Below are 26,685 nucleotides of genomic sequence, written 5' to 3' on the forward strand. Positions count from 1 at the left end.
ATAACATACTGGAAGAATGGAAATATTTGCAATAAAAATAAAAGACAAAGGTTTTTATTACATATAAAATACTGTTAGAAATCAGTAAGAAAGAAAGAAAGGAAAAATTGGAAATATACACAGTTAATTCACAGATAAATAAAAATTTCTAGTATGTGTAACAAAAGACATTCATAGCAATTTCATCTACAATGAAAAGATGAAAGTTATAATAATAATAATATTTTTCTCACCAGATTGGCAAATATTTATAATACCCAATATTGGCAAGGGGGTGATGAAATGGGCACATTCATACACATAAATCACTAACAACTTTGTAGGGCATAAAAATTTTAAATGTTAGGGGCACCTGGTTGGCTCAGTCGGTTAAGCATCCAACTTCAGCTTAGATCATGATCTCATGGTCTGCAAGTTCGAGTCCTACATCAAGCTCTGTGCTGTCATGACATTTCAGAGCCTGCAGAACCTGTTTCAGATTCTGTGTCTCCCTCTCTCTCTCTGTCCCTCCCCCACTCACACTCTGTCTCTTTCTCTCTCTCTCTCTCTCAAAAAATAAATAAAAACATTAAAAAAATTTTTTAAATGTTAATATCCTCATACTAGGTTTTCCTGTTGTTGGCATTTAATTCACAAAACAATTCCACAAGTATGCCTAGACATGGGTAAAAAAAAATGTTCATTGCAGAACCTTTTTGTTTTGATTTTCAGCTGTACTTCAAATGTTTTTCAATCAACATTGTTAAAAATAATTTACATATAATAAATTATACAATTAATTAAGTTTTGACAGATATATATACTTGTGCAGTCACCTCCACAATCAATAGAACTCTCCATCCCCTGAAAGTTTCTTCCTGTGAAAGAAGATTCTTCCTTTGCAAACTACCTCTCCCTCCACTCTCAGCCTTAGGCAACCAATGATCTGCTTTCTGTTACTAAAATGTAGTTTGCATTTTCTAGAATTTTATGTAAATGAAATCACTTAATAGAGACTCTTGCATGTCTGGCTTCTTTCATAAAGCATTATAATTTTGAGATTCATTCATGTTGTTGCATTTTTATAAGTGAGTAGTATTCTACTATATGGATATACCACATTTGTTATGCATTCAGCTGTTGATGGACATTGAGTTGGTTCCAGTTTTAGGCTACAATGAATCAAACTGCTATGAACATTGATGTACAAGTCTTTGTATGAACATGTTTTAATTTTTCTTGGGTAAATACCTAGTGAAACGGCTGGGTAATATGCTAAGTGTATCTTTAACTTTCTAAGAAACAGCCAAACAGATCTTCCAAGTGGTTGTAAAACAGTGCATGTGAGTTCTAGATGCTTCACATCCTCGCAACACTGGAAATTGCTGTTATTTTCAAAGTTAGTCATTCTAATGAGTAGATATTTCTTGTTGTGGTTTTAATTTGCATTTCCCTGATGAATAATGATATTGCACATCTTTTCGTGTAATAATTGGCCATTCATACATCTTCTTATGAACTGCCCCACTATGTTTAATAGTGAAGCAAAATAGGGGCACCTGGATGGCTCACTTGGCTGAGCGACTGAATCTTGATTTCAGCTCAGGTCATGATCTCAGGGTCAAGCTCTCCAGTCACTGGGTGAGGAGCCTGCTTAACATTCTCTCTCTCTCTCTCTCTCTCTCTTTCGCTGTGCCTCTCCCCTGCTCACACACTCTTACTAAAATTTTAAAGAAATGAAAATACTGAAGCAAAATATTCAAAACAATGCAAAAATCCACCAACAGGTGAAATGTTAAATAAGCACTGGCACATTCATACAACAGATTCTCATATAGATATTTTTAAAAATGAAACAAGGGTGCCTGAGTGGCTCAGTTGGTTAAGCATCCAACTTTGGCTCAGGTCATGATCTCACAGTTCGTAGGTTCGAGTCCTGACTGGACTCTGTGCCGACAGCTCAGAGCCTGGAGCCTGCTTCAGATTGTGTGTCTCCCTCTCTCTCTACCCCTTCCCGACTCACACACTGTCTGTCTGTCTGTCTCTCTCTCTCTCTCTCTCTCTCAAAAATAAATAAACATTAAAGAAAATTTAAAGGGAGCCTGAGTGGCTCAGTTGGTTGGGCGTGTGACTCTTAATTTCAGATCAGGTCATGATTTCACATTTCATGAGTTCAAGCCCGACACCAGACTCTGCACACACAGCACAGAGCCTGTTTGGGATTCTCTCACTCTCCCTCTCTTTCTGCCCCTTCCCCACTCGTGATCTAAATAGATAAATAAATAAATAAACAAACAAACTTTTTTTAATTTAAAAAAAATGAAAAAAAAATGAAACAGACTTACATATCCTAACACGAAAAGTGGACCAGTATATATATTTCTTTTTTTTTTAAGTTAATTTATCTTGAGAGAGAGAACGTGCACATGAGCAGGATGTGGGGGAGGGGCAAAGACAAGAGAGGGAGAGAGAGAATCCCAAGCAAGTTTTGCACTGTCAGCACAGAGCCTGACACAGGGCTTGACCTCACCAACCGTAAGATCATGACCTGAGTCAAATCAAGAATTGGATGCTTAACCGATTGACCCACTCAGTCACTGAGCCAGGTGCCACAACCAAGATATATTTCTAGTTAAAAAATAAAATCAAGTTATAGAATAAAATGCATATTATCCTATTTTATAAATATACATAATAGCATTAATAATATATGTTGGTAGTTGTAGAAGCATTCATGAAATTTTATCAGGGATTAAATCTTGGGAAAAGAAGTTATGGAGAACTTTTACCAGCTAAGTTTTATTTTTCTGTAATTTTGTTTAATTTTGATTATGTTTCTAATCAGCAAAAAAAAAAAGAAAAAGAAAAAACATACAGAATAAACAAAAACATTGGAAAAACATTTTCAAGAATAAAAACATAGAAAAAGACCTCAAATATGAGAGGATAGTTTGACATCATTAGGAATGAATGGACAAGTAATTCTCTTTGTTATAAATGTCTCCAAAAATACTGGTCTTGGGTTCTCAAATCTCTTTTTAGGGCCCCTGTTTTATTTCAAATGATGCATAAGATACGTTTAGGAATCTCTTCATCCCATAAATCTCGTTTCATTACAAATCTATTAAGAGAAGTCTATATTTCACTACAATGTCATCTCACAGCCATAAAAATTAGTAAATTTTGTTTAATGAAGCAAAAACTTTTATTTATTTTTAATTTTTATTTATTTGAGAGAGAGAGAGAGAGAGAGAGAGAGAGAGAGACAGAGTGTGTGTGTGTGTGTGTATGAGGGAAAGGCAGAGAGGGAGACAGAGAATCCCAAGCAAGGCTTTGCACTGTCAGCGCAGAGCCCAACATGGGGATCAAACCCCTGAAACGTGAGATCATGACCTGACCCGAAATCAAGAGTCAGACACTTAACCAACTGAGCCACCCAGGCACTTCAATGAAGCAAAAACTTTTTTTTTTTAATATAATTTATTGTCAAGTTAGCTAACATACAGTATATCAATGGCTTCGGGGGTAGATTCCCGTGATTCATCGCTTACATACAATACCCTGTGCTCATCCCAACAAGTGCCCTCCTCAATGCCCATCATCCATTTTCCCCTCTCCCCCACCCCACCCCCATCAACCCTCAGTTTGTCCTCTGTATTTAAGAGTCTCTTATGGTTTGCCTCCCTCTCTGTTTGAAACAATTTTTTCCCTTTCCCTTCCCCCATGGTCTTCTGTTAAGTTTCTCAAATTCCACATATGAGTGAAAACATATGATATCTGTCCTTCTCTGACTGACTTACTTCATTCAGCATAATACCTTCCAGTTCCATCCACATTGTTGCAAATGGCAAGATTTCATTCTTTCTCATTGCCAAGTAGTATTCCATTGTATATATAAACCACAAAAACTTTTAAACTGAATTCATTTCATATTAGGCAACAGAATTTTGTATTGTCTGAGAAGACACCCAGAAAGGACTTCTGGAACACACTGAAGTCAAAATTAATAAATGAGCTTTCAATAGTAAAGAGCATGAACTTTGGAGACTGACTGGATTCAATTCCCTGCTCCAGTACTTGCTACCTTATGACCTTCAAGGTAACTTCACGTCTCTGAGCTTCAGTTTCCTCATGTGAAACACCTAAATCATAGAGTTTGCAATATTACATGAAATGTTGTGTGTAAAGTGCTCAGCAAACTTCTTGGCATATAGTAAAGGCTTACTAAAAGTTTACTTTTGTCATTATTATCACTATCATATATGTATTACACAGTCACACCACCTATTAAAGTAAATAACTTATTCTAGATTGGAAAATAAGAAAAGAAAAACACAATTATTTTAAGGTACAGAAAAAAATATGACTCTCAACACTCTATACTTAAGGATATCTACATCCACATTTTGGCAGTTTGTGAAAGACAAGAATAAGTTGGATGGGAGTAAAGGGTGATTATAGGAGGAAAAACAGTTGGAAAGGGCAACAGTTGTTAATTTTCTGTGATATATCAAGCAGTTTGTATATCGCTCTATTTATTTAGCCTCTAGGATGGAAAGCTATTATAAGAATACAGCCAAGCAATCATGCAAAGAAGTATAATTGTAATGAAGGAGCCATCAATTCCCTGCTTGCTAGAGCTGTTTCTAAGACTCCCCTGGTATGTGGCCCTACGGTTTCCAGGACACAAATAAACTTGAGCAGCATGAGAGTAGACATAATTGACAGATACCCAGCTAAGTGGCTCATCTGTGTGACAGCAATCATGGCATCCCTCCCCACCGTACTAGCCAACATTTAAGAAAAAAAAAAAAAAAGGCGAAGTCATAAAACAAACTGATCAAATAGAACATGTAATATACATTAAAAGGATTTTTTTAATTTGATATTTTACAGAGAACTTAACTACCAGAACTTAGGAGTGAGAAAGCAGAAGATGGACATTTTTTTCAAAGCATGTTCTCTTAATCTGCTGAAGCTTTATTTAAAATAGTTAGCATGATGTTTTCTTTCTGGCATGTGTTAGAAGTCTTGAAAAAATCTCTGTTACTAATGATATAGTTTGACAGGTAATTTTAGGAGTTTAGAGTACTTCAAAAATTAGTATCCACCGGAAGACATTCCAGGGAAAGTAGAATTTCTGAGTTGTAAAAAGGTAGTGTGGGAGTGATACTCAAGTTATGAGCCAACCATACCACTTAGAGACAACCAGAAAATAGATGGGTAATAACTTAGAATAATTGGGGTGCCTGGGTGGCTCAGTTAAAGCATCTGACTTCGGCTCAGGTCATGATCTCACAGTTCATGAGTTTGGGCCCCGCATCGGGCTCTGTGCTGACAGCTCAGAGCCTGGAACCTGCTTTGGATTCTGTGTCTCCCTCTCTTTCTGCCCCTCCCTCCCTCCCTCTCTCTCTTTCAAAAAATAAATAAACCTTAAAAAATTTAAAAAAATAACTTAGAATAATTTATAATCTACCTCCTATTGACACCAGTTTCTTACCAACTGCCCTTCACCTATAAGAATGCAGCTATTATTACTGTGGGATTTGCAATCAAACAGGTTTTATAACTGCCGGATGCCACTATTTTAATGAAAAGAGAAGTTTATAGGAAGAACGATGGCCTCTGATCAGAAAGAGGGCTTCTGAATCATGAGTAAAGCGTGCCACAACCAAAATACACGTCAGTGCTAATTCCAAATCCCTCTGCTCCTCCACACTTCCAGCTTTCTCTTGCAGTGAGATTGGGCTCAAATGCCTGGGGTCTGGCCAATGAAATGGATAGATGGAAGTAACTTAAGCCAATTCAGTACAGACCCTTAAAAACATCCCATGAAGGAGCACCTGGGTGGCTTAGTCGGCTAAGCGACCAACTCTTGATTTCAGCTCAGGTCATGATCTCACGGTTTGTGAGATAGAGTCCAGCATCAGGCTCTGCGCTGACAGCATGGAACCTGCTTGGGATCTTTGGTCTCCCTCTGTCTCTGCCCTTCCCCGGTTCATGCATGTGCACACACACACTCTCGCTCTCTCTCTCAAAATAAATAAATAATTTTTTTTAATCCCATAAAATCCTCCAGGTTTCTCTTCTACTGCAGCAACCCTGGAGGCTGCAAATTTCACATAGTGAAGACAGACGTGCAAGAAAGATGTTTTTATTGTATTAAAGCCAATGAGATGGTGGGCTAATTTGTACTGCAGCACAACCAAGCCTATCCTGACCACTTGAGATGCCAAGCATTGAAGGAAGAAAAATGGTAGCCTCTAAGCAATTTCACGGCAAGAAAGCTAACAAGTGATAAGTCCATTTCAGGGGTAGATTGTTTTACTGTCCCTTTAGCAGCAGTCTTCAAACTGAGATGTGTGAAAACTTTCTTAAGAGATACATGAATCATTTTTAAAAAATCAATTTCCAGGTTTTCAACTTCCATACATACATTTTTTTAATTTTTTAAATGTTTATTCATTTTTGAGAGACAGAGACAGAGAGAAAGAGACACACAGAGAGATAGAGAGGAGCAAAGAGGACAGGGAGACACAGAATCCAAAGCAGTCTCCAGGATCCAAGCTGTCAGCACAGAGCCAGACACGTGGCTCGAACCCAAGAACCGCAAGATCATGACCTGAGCTGAAGTCAGATACTTAACCAACTAAGCCACCCAGGCGCCCCTCAACTTCCATATGTATTCTTGCCTAAAGTTGATTAGCCAGTGAATAAGCCTTCTTTCATGATAACCGTTCTCCCCACTAGGCTAAAGAAAAGCATATTCCTCACACATCCCAGATCTTAACTCTCACTTTAGTTCATATTATAAAATGTATTTAAGTGATAAAAACTTTTGGTTATAAAGTCTTTAACTCTAGATTGATTTATAAAGTCTATAAATTGGTAGCTTTCCAGCCTTCCACATACGAATCTTTAGTAGCGGTCTAACTCCTAAATAACTTGTAAACAATATCTTGCATATAAGTTGATACTTAAAGGAAAACAAAGACCATGCTTCCAAATACAGAGGCAGGCCTTATGGTGGCCTAGCTGTGTTCATGATACAAACTCTTTAGTACTGTTAATACCAATTATCAAATTGTCCATGAGAAAGGTAGTACTAATATATGCTGGCACCAGCAGTGTATGAAAATAGTGTTCTCCGCCATCTTCCATAACACTGAATATGATCTCTTGGCTTTGTAGGATTTTTATTTACTTGTTGCAAATTTGAAAATTAAAAATGTGCATGTCATTGTCATTTTAATTTGCATTTATTTAATGACTTCTGAAAGTGAAGAGTTTTTCGTAACTGCTCTTGTTTCACATCTTCCCTTATAAATTATTCTTATAAATTCTCTTATAAATTATTTTGTTTGCCCCATATTGCTTAGGCAGAATTTTCTTATTATTAATTTTTATGGACTCTTTATGCAGTAAGAATATTAACCTTTTATCATTAGTATTTAATAAAAGTAACTTTTCCCTACCTTCAGTTTGCTTTGAGTAATTTTGGAATTTTACTTTCAAAAAAATCATTTTACTTTCCACCTTTGGTATTTATTGTTTCAGAATTCCTCAAGACTACCCATACTTCCAATGATTTGCTAAAAGGATTCACAGGATTCGGCATATAGCTGTTTCTGTGACATTACAGCAAAATGATACATGACAAAATCAGCAAGGGAAAAAGACAGGCACAGTCTGGAAAAATCCATGTACAGGCCTCTTATGTTCTCTCCCTTCTGTGAGGGGCCACACAATGCATGCTTCTTTCTCCAGAAACAAAAAAAATACAGTAACATGTCCAAAGCTTCTGCTCAGGGAAGTGTATTACAAACTCAGAATCTAAGGTTTTCACTGAGCACTATCCACATAGACATGCTCTGTTTACCATGTACCAAAATTCCAGACTCAGAGGAAAAGCAGGTTAACCATAAAAGACATGGATTGTACAAACCATCTAGGCACCTTTATTAATTAGGTTCAAGTGCCAAGTTCCCAGATGCCATCCAAGGGCTAATTGAAGACAGTTCTTCTAAAGGCCTTCTAAAGGCCTGAGGCCTGCTATGTTAATGATTTTCTGCACAGGTACCATGTTATCCCAATCCCAGATTACATAAATGTTCGTGTACAGGTGGGTTTCCCATTTAAAAAGCTTTTATTTTCCTATTTAAAGGTTTAAGCTACCTAAGGCTTATTTTTTCTATTTAAATATTAATAGTTGCTTCTTAGATAAGAAATTAATCTTGCTTTCTATTTTTCTAAACACTTCAGGTTTTCTACAAATTGTATTGTTTTTATAACTGGAAAATATACAAGAATATGACTTCCAGTGAAATAAAAATTTTATTTTTTAATTTTAAAATAACAATTTGTGGGGCACCTATGTGGCTCAGTTGGTAAAGCATCTAACTCTTGATTTCGACTTCAGGTCATGATTACAGTTAGTGAGATCAAGTACCGCATCAGGCTCTGTGCTGAGTGTGGAGCTCAGCTTAGGATTCTCTCTTTCCCTCTCTCCCTCTCAAAATAAATAAATAAACATTAAAAAAATTAATAATAAAATAAATATCTGTCTCAAAAACAATATTTATACTCTTACATATCCCTTCATATAGAAGTACTCTGTCAGCAACTTTATTCTCAAAGAAAATTTTTATATAAGTGTGAGTTAATGCTTTAACATCTGTGTTAACACCTGAGTAAAGAATATTAGTCTACAAAGAAGTAAATATGTGGGGCACCTGTGTGGCTCAGTCAGTTAGGCGTCCGACTTCGGCTCAGGTCATGATCTCACCGTTTGCAAGTTCAAGCCCCTCATCGGGCTCTGTACTGACAGCTCAGAGCCTACAGCTCAGAGCCTGGAGCCTGCTTCAGAGTCTGTGCCTCATTCTCTCTCGGCCCCTCCCCTGCTCGCACTCTGTCTCTGTCTCTCTCAAAAATAAATAAACATAAAAAAAAATTTTTTTAAAGAAGTAAATATGTATAAAACAATTCACCTGTGCTTGACTACCACAGACAATGCATACATGCTTAGAGTTAAAAAGAAGATGATTAACAGTAACCTTTGGCTCTCATATGTGGAGGCCCTTTTTACACAAACAGGTTTGAGCAATGATGGAATGCAGAAAGGGCCACAGTGACCACCTGGCTGAACACAGCCCCATCAGTGACCCACCCAGAAATACCTATAATTCCTAACTGACCAGTGGGCTACTTATAACCAGACAGTTACCAAAAAAGGTAAAATTTCATACCTCACCTCCACTCCTTACAAGCAGCCCCCTCCCACTGTCTCATCGCAGACAGCCTCTCCTCTGCTGTCCTGCCCTCAGCTCCCATTCCATGTGTTCAGTAAACTTCTATCTCCTTTGTTCTGCTTCAGGTGAATTCTTCCACCTCAGGGGCCACTGGCTTCCACCCAATCATCACCCCACATTTGAGGGCCCCCATCTGATCAAGAGACCCCCCCATTTAGGAGGCACCACATTTGGTGCCCCCTCCACCCACATTTGGGGGAACGCTGCACGAGGAGCCCTGGCAGTCTGGGACTCTCCTCAAATTCTCTTGGGAATCTCTCAGGACTTTCCCTGGGTGAACCAGCTCTACTGCTCTTTGGGGAACTGATGACCTCTGTCAGGGGTTACTCCTCATACAGGATTCAAAGCCCCAGGGAGAACCAGCCTGACGCCCTTGCCAGAAAGGGTGAGGGATTTCCCCTTTTGCCCTTCAGAGGGGAATCCCTCCCTCCCGCTCCTTTCTCTTTTCGACCCTTCAACAGTCTAACCCCTAGTACTCCTCAGATAACTGAAGGCCTTTGGCCAGGGCGGCTCTCCAGTGTGGTCTGAAGGTCTGAGGGGGAAAGCTAGGATTGTCCGAGCCTGGGAGAGTGAAGGACCTCTTTTCTCTGCTCTCTCATTCTGTCTCCTGAGGTCTGTTCCCAAAGTCTGACACAACTGGCAGGTTGCCCAGTCTGAATCCCCACACACTATGGACTGCATTGGGACCCTTTCCTGACACTGGCTGACTCTGAGCCGCTGCTTCTTTTGGCCTCCACCCTTTTCCTCTGTTCCTGCAGATCCAGCTGCCATCTTGATCTGTGGGCAAACATGTTCCCACGCATCTGCATGGGTCTGACCCAGTCTGGCCAAACCGGTGTCTGGCTCTCCCTGTCGCCAGGGGACACCCCACCAGGAAGTGCCATGCCATTTGCTGCAACCTCTTGGTAATACACACCAACACGGTGGGATACCCCAAGAGTTGGTCACCCTGTATTTGCCATGACTTCTCTCCATGGTGGGACACCACCTGAAGAGTCCATCCCCTCCTATTAGGTCTGGTCCTTTTTCAGGTCAGCCCGACGCCCTGACTAAAATCCAGACCATGAGTCCGAACTCCATTCTCTTTGGCAGGACACCCCTTTGGGAATCAGTAGCTGGTCTTTCTGACGATGGGACCTCTTCTCTTCCTTCTGACTCACTCTTGGGCTGTGTTCTTAAAAGCAGGAACAAATTGGATCCACAAGGCCTGATGTTTCTGGGCCTTAGTACAAACCCCCTGATTAAGAAGTATGGCCCTTCCACAGAACGCTTTCGTATAATACTTTTTTCAGCTTGACCTCCTTTGCTAGAACTCTTCCAAATGGTTAGAAGTCCCATATCTTCCGACATCTTGGTCGGTTTCATGGCCCTAAATCAGCACCTTGACATAAGAGCCATTTGCAGAATGTGTTTGGCCAATAGCCAGTCGCTGCCTGACATATTGGATGCTGATTGCCTCACTGTGCTTCCTGCTAATAGATATGGGGGCTTCTCCCTCATTCATTTCCCAAGTTAATGGCTATGATAATTTGGAGCCAACTGTCTCTGGTTAATCTATCTTTGAGGGGGACTTTAAGAAATATTCCCAAGCAGCTGCAGAAACTCCCTTTGTTTTGGGAAAGTTTCCTGTCTTCTCCCACCCCATGCGAACTGCCTACATTTTCATCTGATGACAGGAAAACATGGCATCTGCAAATCTGTCCAAATTGAGAAGCCAAGCATTAGGACTGGGGAGTCCTTTTTCTCTGCCTTCTAGTGGCACCTCACCTCTTCTGCCTCCACCTCCTCCTGTTTCTGCACCACTTTGGGTTCAGCCTACCTAACTGGTTCCTATAGCATCCTCAGTGCCTCCAGCACCATTGGCTCCTCCTTCTATCCTTGCAGAGCCTGGATCCTGCTTCAGATTCTGTCGACCTCTCTCTGCCCCTCCCCTGTTCATGCTCTGTGTCTCTCATTCTCTTTAAAATAAATAAACATTAAAAAAAAATACTTTCTGGGGCGCCTGGGTGGCTTGGTCAGTTAAGCATCCGACTTCGGCTCAGGTCATGATCTCACGGTCCGTGAGTTTGAGCCCCACGTCGGGCTCTGTGCTGACCGCTCAGAGCCTGGAGCCTGTTTCAGATTCTGTGTCTCCCTCTCTCTCTGCCCCTCCCCTGTTCATGCTCTGTCTCTCTCTGTCTCAAAAATAAATAAACGTTAAAAAAAAATACTTTCTAAGGTTCTAACAAACTTCTCCAGGTTTAAAACTGTAAACTGAAATTTCTGACTAATTCGGCTTGTTTGCTTGGTATGTTATATTCTGGTAGAAAGTCGTCACTCAAAATTCCTATTATTAAAGTATTTTGTGTCACAGAAAAAAACGAATTTTCTGTGTAGAAGCCAAGAGCACCCTTTTGGACTTAGACCACCCACTTCAGAGTTCCTCACCGGTGCCCCAGGTAAAAACTGACATGGGGACAAACTGATTGACTTTTAAGTGCACCCAGGTGAAACATAATTCAGTATTTAAACTAATTGAAACTTTTATTCTACCAAGATTTACTGAAGGCCAAATAAGCTCATGTTATTCCTGTTTCAATTTGTTAGCAAAAACATGACTTAAAATAATGGTGAATTTTGTTTGTCTCAAAATTTTCATAGGTTAAGATAGCTTTAAAAGACTTTGGTAACCTGAAATTGTAAAGTTCCACTTAGATGATAAATGGGATTGAATTCGTTGGACTTCTAGGTCTTTTCCAAATAAGATAAAATATTAACACATTGATTACTAAACATGAGTTTTATCTGGTTTTGACTTCTTATTTCAGAAAAACTAAGAATATTTGGGTACGTCGGAAAACATGCTTTGTGCTTAATTGATTCATAAATTTGCGATCCAAAGAATCTTGGTGCAACAGTTCACAGCTCACAATTGGTTACTGCTTAGTTTTCACTGGAGACTAAGGTTGCTAAGAGTTTACAATTCTGCTTTTCTCTCTGTTAAAAACACAAAGTTTCCTTGGATTGTTCATCGGCTCTTGATAAGAAAATGTAAACAAAGTTGTTTTCTCTTTTCTTTGCCCCGAAAAACCAGTTTCTATGTTTTGTCTTTATCAGGTCTTTAATGATCCATAATCCTATTTAGGCATGTGCTTTAAAACTTTCTAAGGTTTTAGAGGTGCCTGGGTGGTTCAGTCAGTTAAGCATCCAACTTAGGCTCAGGTCATGATCTCACAGGTTGTGAGTTCGAGCCCCGAATTGGGCTCTATGCTGACAGCTCAGCTGGAGCCTACTTAGGATTCTGCGTCTCCCTCTCTCTTTCTGCCCCTCCCCTGCTCACGCTCTGTCTCTGTCTCTCTCAAAAATAAATAAACATTAAAAAAATAAATAAAGACTTTCTAAAGTTTTAACAAACTTCCCCAGGATTTAAAATTGTAAACTGAAGTCTGTGACTAATTCAGCTTGTTTACTTGATATGTTATATTCTGGGATAAGGACATCACTCAATATTCTGATTATTAAACTGTTTTGTGTCACAGACATAACCAAGTTTTCATGCCAATTGCATCATAATGAACTCTCACCAGATTGTTAACAATGTCTTTGTGATTTATATTGTTCTGATGCTCTTGCAAAATGAATTTTGTCTTCAAGGAGATTTATAAAAAGGGCTTTTGACAAATACAGGTATTTGACATCTTTAAGATCATAAAACTGAAATGGGTAAGAACCTCCAGAACTAACTAAAAAGCTGCATTCTAACTGAACAAGAATTAGTAACATGAAACTAAGTGAATTGGGGAAAATTACTACAGTTTTTGTAACTCTTGTTTGAAACATTGCTGGTTCTGTAACGTTTGCTCTTCCAGATTAAGGAAACTTTCTCTTAAGATATCTATGACTTACAGAAATGTGGTATTCATTTGTAAACAAATTGAAGTATTTAATTTTTCTCTCTATCTGAACCCTTTGAAGTTCAAAAAGTCTCAGTGAGTATCCTTTCTTCCATGGTAATCATAGTCATTTGCATTAAGTTCAATAAGAATCTGTTCTCCTTTTAACAGGAAACCATTGGAAACACTAGTTCTTTTACCAAGGTTTAGACTGGAATGCCATATCTGAGAAAGACATGCATAGACTCAGATGACCAGACAGCTTTAAGGAACTGAGGTTGACTTTATGAAACATGGAGTCATAAAGTCCCTTGGAAATGTTGGCCTGATACCCTGCTTACAGAGTTCCCAGCAGCCTTACCAGGTGAGTAAAGAATGTCACTTCCTGGCAGGTGCAGGAACCTCAGGATACTTTGGGGACCTCGAAGAGGAAATCGCCCAAATCTATACGTATTGGAGGTATGTCTGATGACAAGTATTTGGCTTGGCTTCTGGCCTAGAGAGGCTACTAACAGTTCAATTGAGATTCCTCATGAAAAGTTCCAGCGAAGCAGATTTTAAAAGATCTATAAGGCCAAATGCTATTCTTCCTGGGCTTGCATAAATAATTAGGCCAAGGGGCGCCTGGGTGGTTCAGTCAGTTAAGCATCTGACTCTTGGTTTCAGCTCAGGTCATGATACTAGGTATGTGTATCTAATATGTCAAGGCATTGTAAGACAGCCAGTTGGTTAGGCCTATACATACAGGGGTTGAACCACAGGAAAGATCCCCAAAAGTATAAATGTGGGAGTATATATATTATAGCTGCCCAATTGCCACCTTTCCCTGAGAAAGGCAGAAAAAAGTTAATCTTCCTAATGTAAGCAAATTTTCCTTAGGAAGAAAAGGGAAGGTCTCTGAGTTCTTACCCTTTGGAATGTAAATAAATGTCTCAGGGAGAGAAGATTAACGTTACAGAGGGAAAGATTAATTTTACAGCTTTACAATCTCAATCCTGAATGTCTCCAAGGCTCAGAGTTTTATACCTCTTTGAAATAGAAACATAAACTTCCTGGGAATTCTCTAACAATCTAATCTCTTAACAATCATTTAACTTCCAAACCTTGCCCTTTAATCCAGGTTCTGGTTTTCTTGACTTAGAAAGCTGTGATCACGCAGAAAAATGAATATACACACTTCTTGGTAATACACAGTAAAACAAGCCAAAATATTCAATATTTTCAGCCCTTGTTAATATCTGACACCTCCTAAAATACTGGCTTTTGTACTCTTTCTAGAGAGCCCTGGGAATTCCTCAGAGGTGCCTCAGATGCCTCTTTTCAGGGGAGCATTTAGAGGTGCATAGTGAGCAGGGCTCTGAAACCCCAATTCCTGCTTCAAGCACAGCCCATATGCTCTCATATTTGGGGTTTCCAATTATGTTTTTTAAAGATAAGACTCTACAAAAAAACAAAACAAAACAAAAACTTGAAATCCACTGGAAGAAAAAAAAAAAAAACACTGAAAAATCTTAAGCAACCTAAATAAAAATCCTGTCTTACAGAAACAGACATGGTTCCATTGACATTTTCGCTTAAATTTCCTTGGCTTGGTACTCTTACTTGCATTAATGTGAAACTTATAAAATACACAACACCATAAAATTAACCAATTATTTCTGGGGCTCCTCATATTGTTCACAGGTACTCAGAAAGTTCTTGATGTTCTGTCTGTTGATGTCCTATGTACACAATGCCACTTGAAAAAAGACACTAAGTGTCTTCCATGAAAGCACCAACCTATCCAGTACCCAATTTTCTAATGTTGATACTTCCTAAACAGGGCTGCAATTCTTTTTTTTTGGTGGGGGGGGGGGGGGGGGGAGGGAACCAAACCTCTGTTGCTCACAAAATAAGAAGTGCCCTTTTCTCTCCACAGGACTCAGACTTCAGGGGGGCAACTACCATACTCTCATATCTATCATCCCAGTTCTTCACTTTTCTACTTCTCCTTCCCCTCATCTCTCTCCCCCTGAACTCACCACCATACATTCAATACAAACAGATGCCTCAGACGGACCAGTTCAGGCACCCACATTGCAATTCCCATGCTAACACCTGAGAAGATTGTAGCTACACTTATAAAAAATCAGTATTAAGGCTATACCTACTAATCTCTAAATCCAAAACAATATGCTACACAGCATTTTCAAAATTTTACATGTTCATTTATCTATTGCAGTTTCCAAAGCACAGACTAATAGTCAATTCATATATCTTTACGTAGGAAAAAAAATCTCCTGGGATTCAAGAAGCCTGAGTTCTAGTCGCACCTCTGTTTGTTATGTGAACTTAAGCAAGTCAACTTGACTTCTCTTGGGCTATTTCTCATCTCTAAAAAGGCAAATGGCCTATGCTCAGAAGTGATCCAAATGGAATATGGAGTTTTCATATAATTAAGAACTCTCCCACAATCCTCATATGTATCTGCAAACCTGGTGAAGGGTACATTGTCATGTATAATCTACCTGTCAAACATTCTGCACTGTATTTCTTTCCTTTACTCATCTATTTTTTTTAACATTTATTTATTTATTTATTTATTTTGAAAGAAAAAAGAGAGAGCGGGCTTGCATGTATGCATGAGGGAGATGGGCAGAAAGGAGAGAGAATCCCACGCAGGCTGTGCTGTTAGCACAGAGCCTGACACAGGGCAGGGTCCCAGGAACTGTGAGATCATGACCTGAGCCAAAACCAAGGGTCAGAGGCTTAACTGAATGAGCCACCCAGGCACTCCTCCCACCCCATTTCTAATACAATTGCATACGTGTAGAAGATAGCAAGACACCGCTACAGGGAAGATCGTTCTAAAAGTGTAAGCCAAGTAAAAAGACAACATACAGTATTTTAATCAATTCTGCAAATCATTTGCCAGTTATAAAAAAATTAATAAAGGTAATTTTGGCCTCCAACACCCTCATTTTTCTGCTTCTCTCCCCAGAAAAGTAGATTGGTTAATTTTACACGACAGGTATCACTGATGATGTCGTGACCGACCCAATCGTTTATTCAATAAATACCTGACTGCTCAATTACCAGGCATTAAGCTAAGCACCACAGACAAGGCACAAAAGTTAAATTTTTGGCCAAGATAGAAATACACAATAAAGTAGATAATCTGGGTCCTCACGCCTTCATTGCGTCACAAGGCCTTGATGGCATTATCCTGCCCTGATCGATTCTACAACTTGGGTCTAAAGGACAAATTTGGTGAACAGAACTTGCTCAGAATAAATAACAAAAAACAAAAACAAAAACAACCATTTGTGTCTCCACTTCTCAAGAGGGATGGAAGCTGAGAAGACAGCACGCTCTTCGGCTAGCCATGTCACCGAGCAGTGACAGAGAGGCAGTGAGGAGTGACAGCTGCAAGGCATACAGCCTGGAAAGGAGAGGTCCCCGCTACCCGTTAGGCTGTGATTTAATGAGTCCTAAAGTTCCTTAAGATTCTGTTTCCTGCGAGCTGATTTCAAAAGTCATGGTGGACTATCATTCCCAAATTCTGAGGGAGTAAAGAAAGTTCTTTAAAACGGTAGTCAATTTAAACTACATTTTCTAAATAAAATTCTGGGACAGGTGTCTGGTACAAAAGCGTGTTTTATTATACAGTAGGTGTCGTTCCTGAATTAGCACATTCGTCTTTATAACCAACAGTTTGTGAAACAGTCAAGATTTTAAAAGCTTCGGTCAAAGTTTGCTCTCTGAAAATCAGCATCTGCCTCGGAGCCGCCTCCCTAACCCGCTTCCATTTAACAAGAACAAGGAAGGGGCTGAAGTCCGATATGAGTTACCACAGGCTCTCCCCCCAAGTTATGCAGAGATGTATTCTGAAATCCTTTCTGAAATGCGGCTGGGTGCACCTTTTTAAAGTTACTTAAACTCGGGAGACACAGGGAAGGGGGAAGGGGCAGAGGCGAGGCGTCCACCCAGTACGATCGCGCAGGGGCGAACTCTCGGGCCCTCGGCCGGGAAGCCGGGCAGGTGACCCCGGGGCGGCTGCGGGCGCGGGGCCAAGCCGGCCGCGGGGCCAACGAGTGAGGGCCCCGGGAGATGGGAGAGGCCAAAGGGCGGGCTGCGGGGACAGGAGACACTTCAGGAAAGCGCGGGCGCTCTCTCCATGGCGCCGCCCGAAGGGGAGACAGGGGCTGGGTTCCCCTTCGCCGCCCGGACCGCGTCTCGGAGGGTACCTGACTGCGGGCGGCCGGTCCACAGCCCCCTCCCGCCGCCCGGGCCGAAGAGAAGGCGGGTTCTCCGCAGAGCCGCAACCTTCGCCAGCGTCGCCAGCATCGCGCGCCTCTCGGTTAGCCTAGGACCCTGCGTGAGGAAAGAGCACAGCGCGCGCGCTGTTCGCCGCCACTGGGGGCGCCCTCGAGCACACCAGGCCCCGCCCCCAACTGGGCAGCCCCCCACTGGGCGGAGCTCCGTCGAAGTGCTCTGGATCCCTTGTCACTGCGTCCGGGAGTTGTCTAGTTAGTCGGTCCCGACCGCACACCGCAAAAGACGACAGAGCTCTTTGCTGGAGCCGAGGGTTCGGCCTTTCTTTTGTTCTTTTTATTTATCCTTCCTTTACTTCAATCCGCTCAATCTCCACCCAATTCAGTAATCCACGTTCTGGCCTGTGCCTAGCGGAACCCTTGTGACACCGGAACCAATATGCTGTACTGCGCTGAAAGGCAGAGGACTGTTTTGGCGAAGGACCACCGAGTCTCTGAGAAGGGTTGGTCGGGACAGTTCCGGCGGGAGAACGCGGCAGTGAGGTCTTCGTCTTCATCTCCTGATATGCACCGACAGAATTTTCGACCCCCGACTCCTCCCTACCCCGGCGCGGGTGTAGGAGGTTGGGGTAGCGGGAGCAGCTTCCGGGGTACCCCGGGCGGAGGCGGACCGCGGCCGCCCTCCCCTCGGGACGGGTACGGGAGTCCGCACCACACGCCGCCGTACGGGCCCCGGTCTAGGCCCTACGGGAGCAGCCACTCTCCGCGACACGGCGGCAGCTTCCCGGGGGGCCGATTCGGGTCTCCGTCCCCTGGCGGCTACCCTGGCTCCTACTCCAAGTCCCCCGCGGGGTCCCAGCAGCAATTCGGCTACTCCCCAGGGCAGCAGCAGACCCACCCCCAGGTAATAATAGCCAGCGTTTGCCGAGCTCTTACTGTATGGCAGGCATGGTGCTAATAATCCCTTTACATGGATTATTTTGTTTAATCCTCTATGAGGTGAGATACTATTGTTGGCCCTGTTTTGCAGATGAGTAAACTGAGGCTGAGAGAAGTTAAGTAACTTTCTTTAGATTATCTTAAGTAATAGAGCTGTACTTTGTGTTTCTAGAGCCCTCCTGCTTTGAACTAGTACACTGCCATTCATACATAGATTTCCCTAATTCCCTCCCCTTTGCCAGGGACCTTGCCAGTTCGTGTGTGTAAATTATTCTCCGGGGGGGGGGGGGACGAATGACTCACCAGCATAGAGTTCCTCTGAGTTACTGGGTTCTAGCCTGGTGCCATTTTCTTACTACCGGTACCTTTTTTAGGCGAGGGCGGCGGGAGGGGGTTAGGAGCTTCAAACGACACTGTCTCCTGCTCCAAGCCTTCTTAAAGGAAAATCGGTGATATTGGAAGTTTCCCATTCTCAGTAAGTGAATTCAGGAAGGCCCAGGGGGTATTTCTGATGTGTCTAGGGTTTCTGTCGTTTAAAACTTACATGGTTTTCTAACTTTCCTTATACTAAACCAACCTCACCCCCTTAGACTCTGGTGCTTTATAAAGAGATAAAATTTCGTAGGATGTAAAGGTTCTAGAAATTTTGAAGGTGTAGGGTTAAAAAAAAAAGTTTTAATTTTCTTTCAGAAAAAGATGAAAATTTTGAGGAAAAATTGAAATATAATTAATTTCTTATTTCATCACCAACTGATAGTTCTACAGAGTTACTACACTAGAAATCTAGAAGTATTTGAAGGTGACAGTTGGCATGGACTTATTAATAAACAGGTATATCAAACTGGCTTAAATACTTTTAGGAACAAAAACACTAGATTAAAGGAAGAACCGACTTTGCAGTTGAACATGTTTGGGTTCAAAACACAATTTTTAACTAGCAATGTGATCCCCACTAGCTTTAAAAAAAAAAAAAGTGCCAATTATCTCTACTAAACATTTTTTTAACTGATGATTTTTTTTCTAAAGGGTTCTCCAAGGACATCTACACCATTTGGATCAGGGCGTGGTAGAGAAAAAAGAATGTCTAATGAGTTGGAAAGTTATTTCAAGCCTTCAATGCTTGAAGACCCTTGGGCTGGCCTAGAACCAGTATCTGTAGTGGATATTAACCAACAGTACAGCAATACTCAAACATTCACAGGCAAAAAAGGAAGATACTTTTGTTAACATTTCTGAAATTCACCGGGAAGCTTCTTGTGACAGGAACATCTTGGACAAAACTTTTACTTGTGTAATTAAGTTGAACCCTAAGATGGTGACTTTGAATAATTAGTTGGGTCTTCTTGGTATTTTTCATCATATCAAGTATTGTTGATAATAGAGAAAACATCCAGTAGAATAATTTGCAATATTTAGCTCTTTGGAAGTGCCTACCACATTTTAGAAGATTTACAGTTTCCAGATATTTAACGTTCATGGTTATATAATGGACATTTGTCTTTTCAATGGTTTTTCCAATGTTTTAAAATAAAACATTTTGTCTTTCTAGATATATTGTGGTTTTGTCGTATGCTAAAGAAGTGGAATTATCAAAATAATGCCTGTAATCACTTGCTTAGAATTCATAGATAAATATTTTGCATACTACTTTTGAAAGTGAAATAAACCATCCTTTGAGCTGTAGATAGTTCTATATTTGTTCATAGGGAAAAAGGGTGAAGGAAGAGAACAGAAAAGAATTCTACTCATATTTATTATAACCATTGTTTGTGCATAGTTATGTAATGCTTTTGTAAAAATGCATTGAAACTTTATTGAAAGTCACAGAAACCCACTTACACTTAAAGAGGGTATTTATTCTTTTTATACTCATTTAACTAGAAAGGGCAATGATAGACCTATTTCTTGTGTAGCTAGATTAAAGTGTTCTGTATCTGAATTTCTCAACATCTCAATATTACGGGGCCATCTTCTCTTGAGCCAAGGAAGATGGATACCAGCAGTCTGAAATCACTTCCATTGTGAAGAGAACATTTCCTAATACCGTCCATCCCAAGAAAGACAAATTTGTCATGCCTGATTCATGTTTCTATAGTCTTGAACCAATAATTATGCCCAGGGCAGTGAGGCCTTGAACTATTGACCTCCCCTATAACAAGACAGGGTCCCATAATCTTCAGCCCTGCTAGGCCTGCCTGGATTAGAATAGTGGTTTTCCAAAGGAAGGGATGCTACGTGTATATACCTGTATTTCTCCCGCAAATATTTAAATAAAGCTAAGTTTTCTAACATTCAGGCTTTTTAGATGTTTTGAGATCACAACATGATGAAGGTAGAGCTAGTTAAAATTCTTTTTAAACATACCCAAAAAAGAAACATCTAAAAATGAAAAGGTCACACACCTATTTGAGCCATACTCTGTTCTGTTAGGTCTTTGGCAGAGGCAAAGAAGAAAATGAGAAGGGAAGGAGTTTAGCTTCACAACAGCCAGGACTGTTTGTACCAACTACTAGCTGATTCAGTTATTTAACTTCTCTATGCCTCAATTTTTTCATATGTAAAATGAAAATAGTACCCATGTCATAGAGGTATTGTGTTTGAGGATTCAATGGGTTTATATGTGTGCAACTCTTAGGCCAGAGCCTGGCACATAGTAAGCACTCAATAAATGGTAGCTATTACTTTCTCATTCACCCCTATAGAGCCTCAGCTCCTAGAATGATGTCTGGGAAATAGTAGGTGCTTAATAAATATTTGGTGAATGAATGTAGACCTTCTGATTATAACTACTATATTGCTCTGCCTTGTCTCCTCTATATAAAAGGGATAGTAAATTAGTAATTTTCCCCAATATTTTAAAGAAAATGTCTTTATTCTTTAACACATTGTCTTTCCAGATTATTTGAGGTCATGATGTGTGATGGAAATTAGAGCAAGTAGAATACTTATAAATCTTTTAATGAACTTTATAGGTAAGATATACTATCTTCAGGAAATGACATTTGGAAATAATTATTAAACCACCTCTTAGAGATCACTGGGTTATTGGCAAAGATGAAAAAGGAAGTCAGGAAGAATTTTGTGCCAATGTATTCATATCATATTTGGAAGATACACAAATTGTAACGGTTCCAATGGTTTATGTGCATTTTATTTCACTATAAGTGTAATGTTAAAAACTAAATGTAAAATTTCTTTCTTGCCAAGTACCCAACATCTACTTCCAGGGGTCTGACCTTTTCTGACTTTTCTTAAGAAAAACTTTTTTTTGTCCTCAGGGAGGGTGCATTGCTATTTCGCTCTAGTTAGTAGTGTCTTCAGATATCCAAGTTCTTGCAACATTGATAATTTGGTTTGTTGCTATTATTAGCCTATCTTTGTTTAGCTGAATGAAAGGAATTGATCATTCTTTACAATGAAAAATAATTGTTTTCTAGCGTTTCAAAATACACATTTTTGCCTCCATAGAAATGCTATATAAGTTGGAAAAAGTTTTAGTTAAGTATGCATCCTGAATATTCAGATAACTAAAGAACAGAAGTATAATCTGTAGTGGGGTCTTCAAACAAGGGTGTGTGTACTTCTGGGAGTCTTCAGCCTTCCAAGGGAAATGCAGGCATAAAAACCTTTGCAGATCCTCAATTCCCATATATACTCTTTGTTAAAATGATCTGCCTAAAGAACATTTTCATGTTTGGTGAATTGTGCCAGTTCTCCTTTTTATCTTCTGCCTTTTCATAATAACCCTTCTCCCACTTTACATAAGAAAACTATGGCAGCTTGTGTTTTCCAAAAACAAGCCCAACAATATTTCAGGTCCCACATACTCTTCCAGAACCTTGCACTACCCCATCAAGATGTGGAGTTACATCCCTTCCCTTGCAACCTGAACAGACCTTTTCTGACTGCTCTATTTAAAATATGGTGGAAGTTAATTTTCATTGTGAGTGAAGTGTGGTCTTAGAAATGGGTTATATTGGCCAATGTGGAGATTTTCAGAATTCAGATGTGTGGTCAAGTAGGAGATAGTATAATGATAGTTCTTATTTAATGACCTTGCCTTTTTTGTTTCCTGATCAAAAATTCATTATTCCTGTGGGTGAATCATGTGAAAGTAAAGCAAAGAGCAAGAACATAAATGAAGGTAAAGGTACCTTATTTTTAGGTAACAAATGATAAGATTATTTGCCTCATCTATCTTAGAATATTCGAAATTGGTACAAAAACATGATGGGTTTTGATAAATGCTGTCAAGCAAACTATTTTCACCATTCTCAATAATGGTAAAGAGCCTGATAAATAATGTCTCAAACCTGTCTCAGTAGCATAATTAGCATGATTTCAAGGAGGAAGAAATTAAAAGTTCCATGTTTATTTCTGACATACTAATATTAGATTTTCAAATGAATAGATCACATACCAAAGGTAAGTTCATGATTGTATATTTTCCAGAGCATTTTTCAGATTTCTTAGGAGAAACTTATTAACCTTTGCCAGTTCATTATTAGATTTTGTAAATCCTTATTAATTTTTTACCTAGCCCAAGTCTCTTCCTTATTTCCTAAGCTTTTTTCATTCTTAATATGTATTTAGGTTTAAATTAACAAAACTATTAACTATTATGGGTTTTATTATAAATAAAACCCATAATAGTCATCAATATACCTGGCTTACTAGTGATTCAATATAGTTTTTACCTCCTAATTTCCACAACCTAATTTTTCATCTAATCTAAGACGCTATTCTGTGATTCACTGTTACACACCACTTAGTAAAAACACTACCCACTATGATATGCCATCAATTGTAAGATGCATCCCAGTTTCATAAATGTTAAGATGTGTATCTTAGTTTGATAAAAATACCATAAACAATAATCATAAAAGCAGAACATATACTTATATTGGTAAATGGAATAAGTATTCCCAAAATGTACACTAGGACATAGTACATTTAACTTTAGAAAATCAACTTTATTTAGTTATGATTAATTCTTTTATATTACATCCTAATTTTGTAAAAACTATAACTTTCAAACATACAGTTTCTAATCTATATAAAATTATCCTCAAGAAATCTGTGCAATTTCAAATTTTGTGGGGGTATTTTTACTCCATTTTATCTTAATTTTAAGCTCCATGAGCAAGATGACTCTGTGAAAGAGTTATAGATAAGTCTTAGTAATAAACATCTTTGGTTAACTTTCCAAAGAATTGAGAAGGAAAATGGCTTGAAAATAAGGTCTTTAGTGAGGGTAGTTTTCAGCTCTTTGCTTTCAACAAAATTGAAGAAAGCTTAATCAGATTGTCAATTAAAATCATTAAAAATAATTTGATGACAGACTAGTTTATAAGTTTTGGCATATAACTTAAAAGGAATTCAAGAAATGAGTGACATCACTACAACAGAATTCTTTCTATCCCTTTTTACTATATACGTGAATGAATTTTCTTAGCATTTATACATACGTATATTTAACATTTATACATTATATATTATATATGTATACATTTTATATATTATATATAGTACATTATACATAGAAAATAGTAATAAAATAGATGTCTTATTCTAGCAATTAGCAATATTTATGAAAATAAAATACAGCACTATCCTCATTAAGATACATTTCCAATAAAACTTAATGTTATGTTTTTAATAATTTATTAAAATTAATATTTATGTTTTTATCATTTGAATAGTGATGATAATCCAAACAACAATCTTCAACACTTGGAGGTTTATAGCTATTAGAAATATATTTTTTTAATTTCTAAAAATATTTTTTATTTCAGTAAATGTTTTTCATGTATTTTGAGTCAGAGATGTATAATAAAGTATCAGTAAAAGACTATCAAGCAATACACTATATTCCAATGAGATAAAATTACATGGGAAAGTATAATGGAGATATAATTTAGAAATAAAATAGCATAAAATTTCAATAACTTTTAAGGAGTAATGGTGAATATCAAATTGCTGTGATGTATCAGCTGGATACCTTTGTAATTTAATGGACTTAGCTTAAAATTTCAATATTACAGAAATTACTTCCTTTACGATAGAGAATATATGACCAAAAATTTTAAAGATCTCCAGCAGAGGAGGAAGAAAGTATAGTAAACCATAAATCCAAAAGAAATCAGGGAAGGAAAAAAAAGTAAAAATGACAGTAATAAGTCCCAATGTATCACAATGAATCTAAGAAAAATAAAAATTTGTTTTAAAGAAACATCAGATTGGATTAGGAGAATGGAATCAATATATATTTGCTGGTTTTAAAAAGATACATCTAAAAGGGTTATAAAGGGTTACAAAAAGATTCAAATTCACAATCACAGTGGGGATTTTAGCACATCTGTACCAGACATGGACAGACATATCAAGCAGATGTGGAATTTGTAAGGATACAGACAAAACAGAGGTTATGTGTATATATATGTACATTCTTTCCAACTACACACAGCATATAATTTTATATGTTCTAAATGACAGAGTGCAAATTTCAAAGATGTGATTGATATGCAGATCAAGTTCTCTGACAAAATGCTTGATAAATTTAAAAATAAAAAGTACCCTCCATCAAAAAATAAAAGCATAAATCAGTGAAACAGAAGGCAAACTGTAGAGAATGTTAAGAAAGCAAAAGCCTATTCTTTGGATAAGTGAAACAAAAATTGATGAAGGTGGGTTGCCGGGAGGGGGGGAGGGTGCAATGACAGATGAAAAAACCTAAACTATTAACCTTTGGTGTAATATCAGAAACTATGCAAAAAAAGAAAAAAAAAGACTGTAAGAAAACAATAGCAATGGAAGTAATCACCTAGAAGGATAATGCAATAGTGAAATAAATCATCATTGCATCATCCTTTTTTATTGCATTGCCTGAAGTACTGCATCATATTTTAAGAAGATATACAAGAAGTCTAGAGACAATCCATGCAACCATTTTTTTAAGCTTTCACCGAGCACAGTTAGCAATTTGTAGTTTTTTATTTTGCATTCATGATGGTAAAGAAAAAGGTATTTCACAAGCCCTCTGGATTCTAACCCTAACTATAAATTTTCAAATGAAAATACCCTAGAAAAATTTTCCGAAATTCAAGAATCAGTGAGTGGGCAATACATTTCTAAGGACAAAGGAAATATGTAATCCATATAATTTGTCATCTAAAAGGACTTCATTACAATACTGTCTCGCAAGAACATCTTTTGTGTTCATCAAAATTTACATGATCTAGTTTGTAAGACAAAATTTAAAGGCAGATGCATATTTAAAGGTGATTGAAATGAAATAAATGATGTAAAAGTGAAAAATTGGATTCACCATTTTAATTAGTGTTTACAAATCTACAAGTGAAAATGTTTTGCCATTACAAAGCACAGAAGATAGCCATTCTCTTCAAAAGTGTGACATCAAAGTCTTAGACTATATTGCATTTTGAAGATGCAAGTGTAAGAAGAACCAGAAGTAATACTAATCCAGAGCCCATTAGAGATTTACTTGAAATCTGGAGTCAAGATTTATAAGTTGAATATGTTCTAGGCTCATGACAGTTAAGGAATGTCTATTATATTCGAAATACACTACCAGTGTCTCCTATATTAATACCATGAAAACAAAGAAAATAACAAAAATTGGGATTTGCTATGTTTATATTTTTATTCAAATTTCTAATAAAGTGCTTCTAACTATATATTCTGTACATTTTGATAAATAACTTAAAATACATCTAAAAATTAAAAGGATGTGTTGGCCCCAGATAACAAATGATGTTTATTTTTTTCTGGTATATTGAGGATTAAGATGAAGAAATTCTATTACTACTGATAGAAGCTTTGAAAGTCATTCAAACATAGTATGGCCAAAGCATCTGAAAACAGTTAAAATGAGTAATTTTTTAGAAAAGGACATGATCCAAATTGACTCAAAAAGAATAGAAAGCAGGAATAAACCAACAGCCATTATACATATTGAATTGATAATGATTCTCCCCAAAAATGACATCAGACTTAACCAAACCTTCCTGGAACACCTAATCCCTGTATTACAAAACCTTTATCTAAAAAAAAAAGAAAGAAAAGAAAGTATCCAACACAGGCTACAACCTTGGTATTAACTTGATCTCAAACCTGGCCAAGGACCTATTAATGGAAATTGTACAATATTTAACTTATGAACATAGTGGTCAAAAATCTTGAGCAAGATACCACACTAAAGTAATTACAAAACAAGTAAAGTGGGGTGCCTGAGTGGCTCAGCCTGTAAAGCATCCAACTCTTGGTTTCAGCTCAGGTCATGATCTCAGCTTCGTGGGTTTGAGCCCTGCATCC

General features: G+C 38.5%; 2 protein-coding genes across 4 annotated transcripts in view; one reads left to right on the top strand and one right to left on the bottom strand.

Moving 5' to 3' along the window:
• Nucleotides 1-17,599, bottom strand: part of SUGCT (succinyl-CoA:glutarate-CoA transferase) — a 755,607-nt gene extending 738,008 nt beyond the window's left edge. For all 3 annotated transcript variants that reach the window (XM_060632202.3, XM_060632197.3, XM_060632204.2), the window contains exon 1: nucleotides 17,386-17,599. In XM_060632202.3, coding sequence (XP_060488185.2) covers nucleotides 17,386-17,485 — 100 coding nt within the window. In that variant the 5' untranslated portion in view covers nucleotides 17,486-17,599. The remainder of the gene's footprint in view (nucleotides 1-17,385) is intronic.
• Nucleotides 17,600-17,687: 88 nt separating this feature from the next.
• Nucleotides 17,688-20,034, top strand: MPLKIP (M-phase specific PLK1 interacting protein). Its single transcript, XM_060632205.3, has 2 exons — nucleotides 17,688-18,316; nucleotides 19,378-20,034. Exons 1-2 carry the CDS (start codon nucleotides 17,852-17,854, stop codon nucleotides 19,576-19,578), a joined length of 666 nt encoding a protein of 221 aa, XP_060488188.1. The 5' UTR covers nucleotides 17,688-17,851; the 3' UTR covers nucleotides 19,579-20,034.
• The last annotated feature ends 6,651 nt before the right edge of the window (nucleotides 20,035-26,685 follow it).

Source organism: Panthera onca, chromosome A2 (assembly GCF_046562875.1).
Source record: "Panthera onca isolate mPanOnc1 chromosome A2, mPanOnc1 haplotype 2, whole genome shotgun sequence".
In the NCBI taxonomy this organism is placed as follows: domain Eukaryota; kingdom Metazoa; phylum Chordata; class Mammalia; order Carnivora; family Felidae; genus Panthera; species Panthera onca.

Coding starts and splice junctions, on each gene's coding strand:
- MPLKIP (XM_060632205.3), top strand. CDS start 17,852: ATGCTGTACTGCGCTGAAAGGCAGAGGACTGTTTTGGCGAAGGACCAC. Junction 18,317..19,377: donor AGCAGCAGACCCACCCCCAG/GTAATAATAGCC, acceptor TTTTTTCTAAAG/GGTTCTCCAAGGACATCTAC.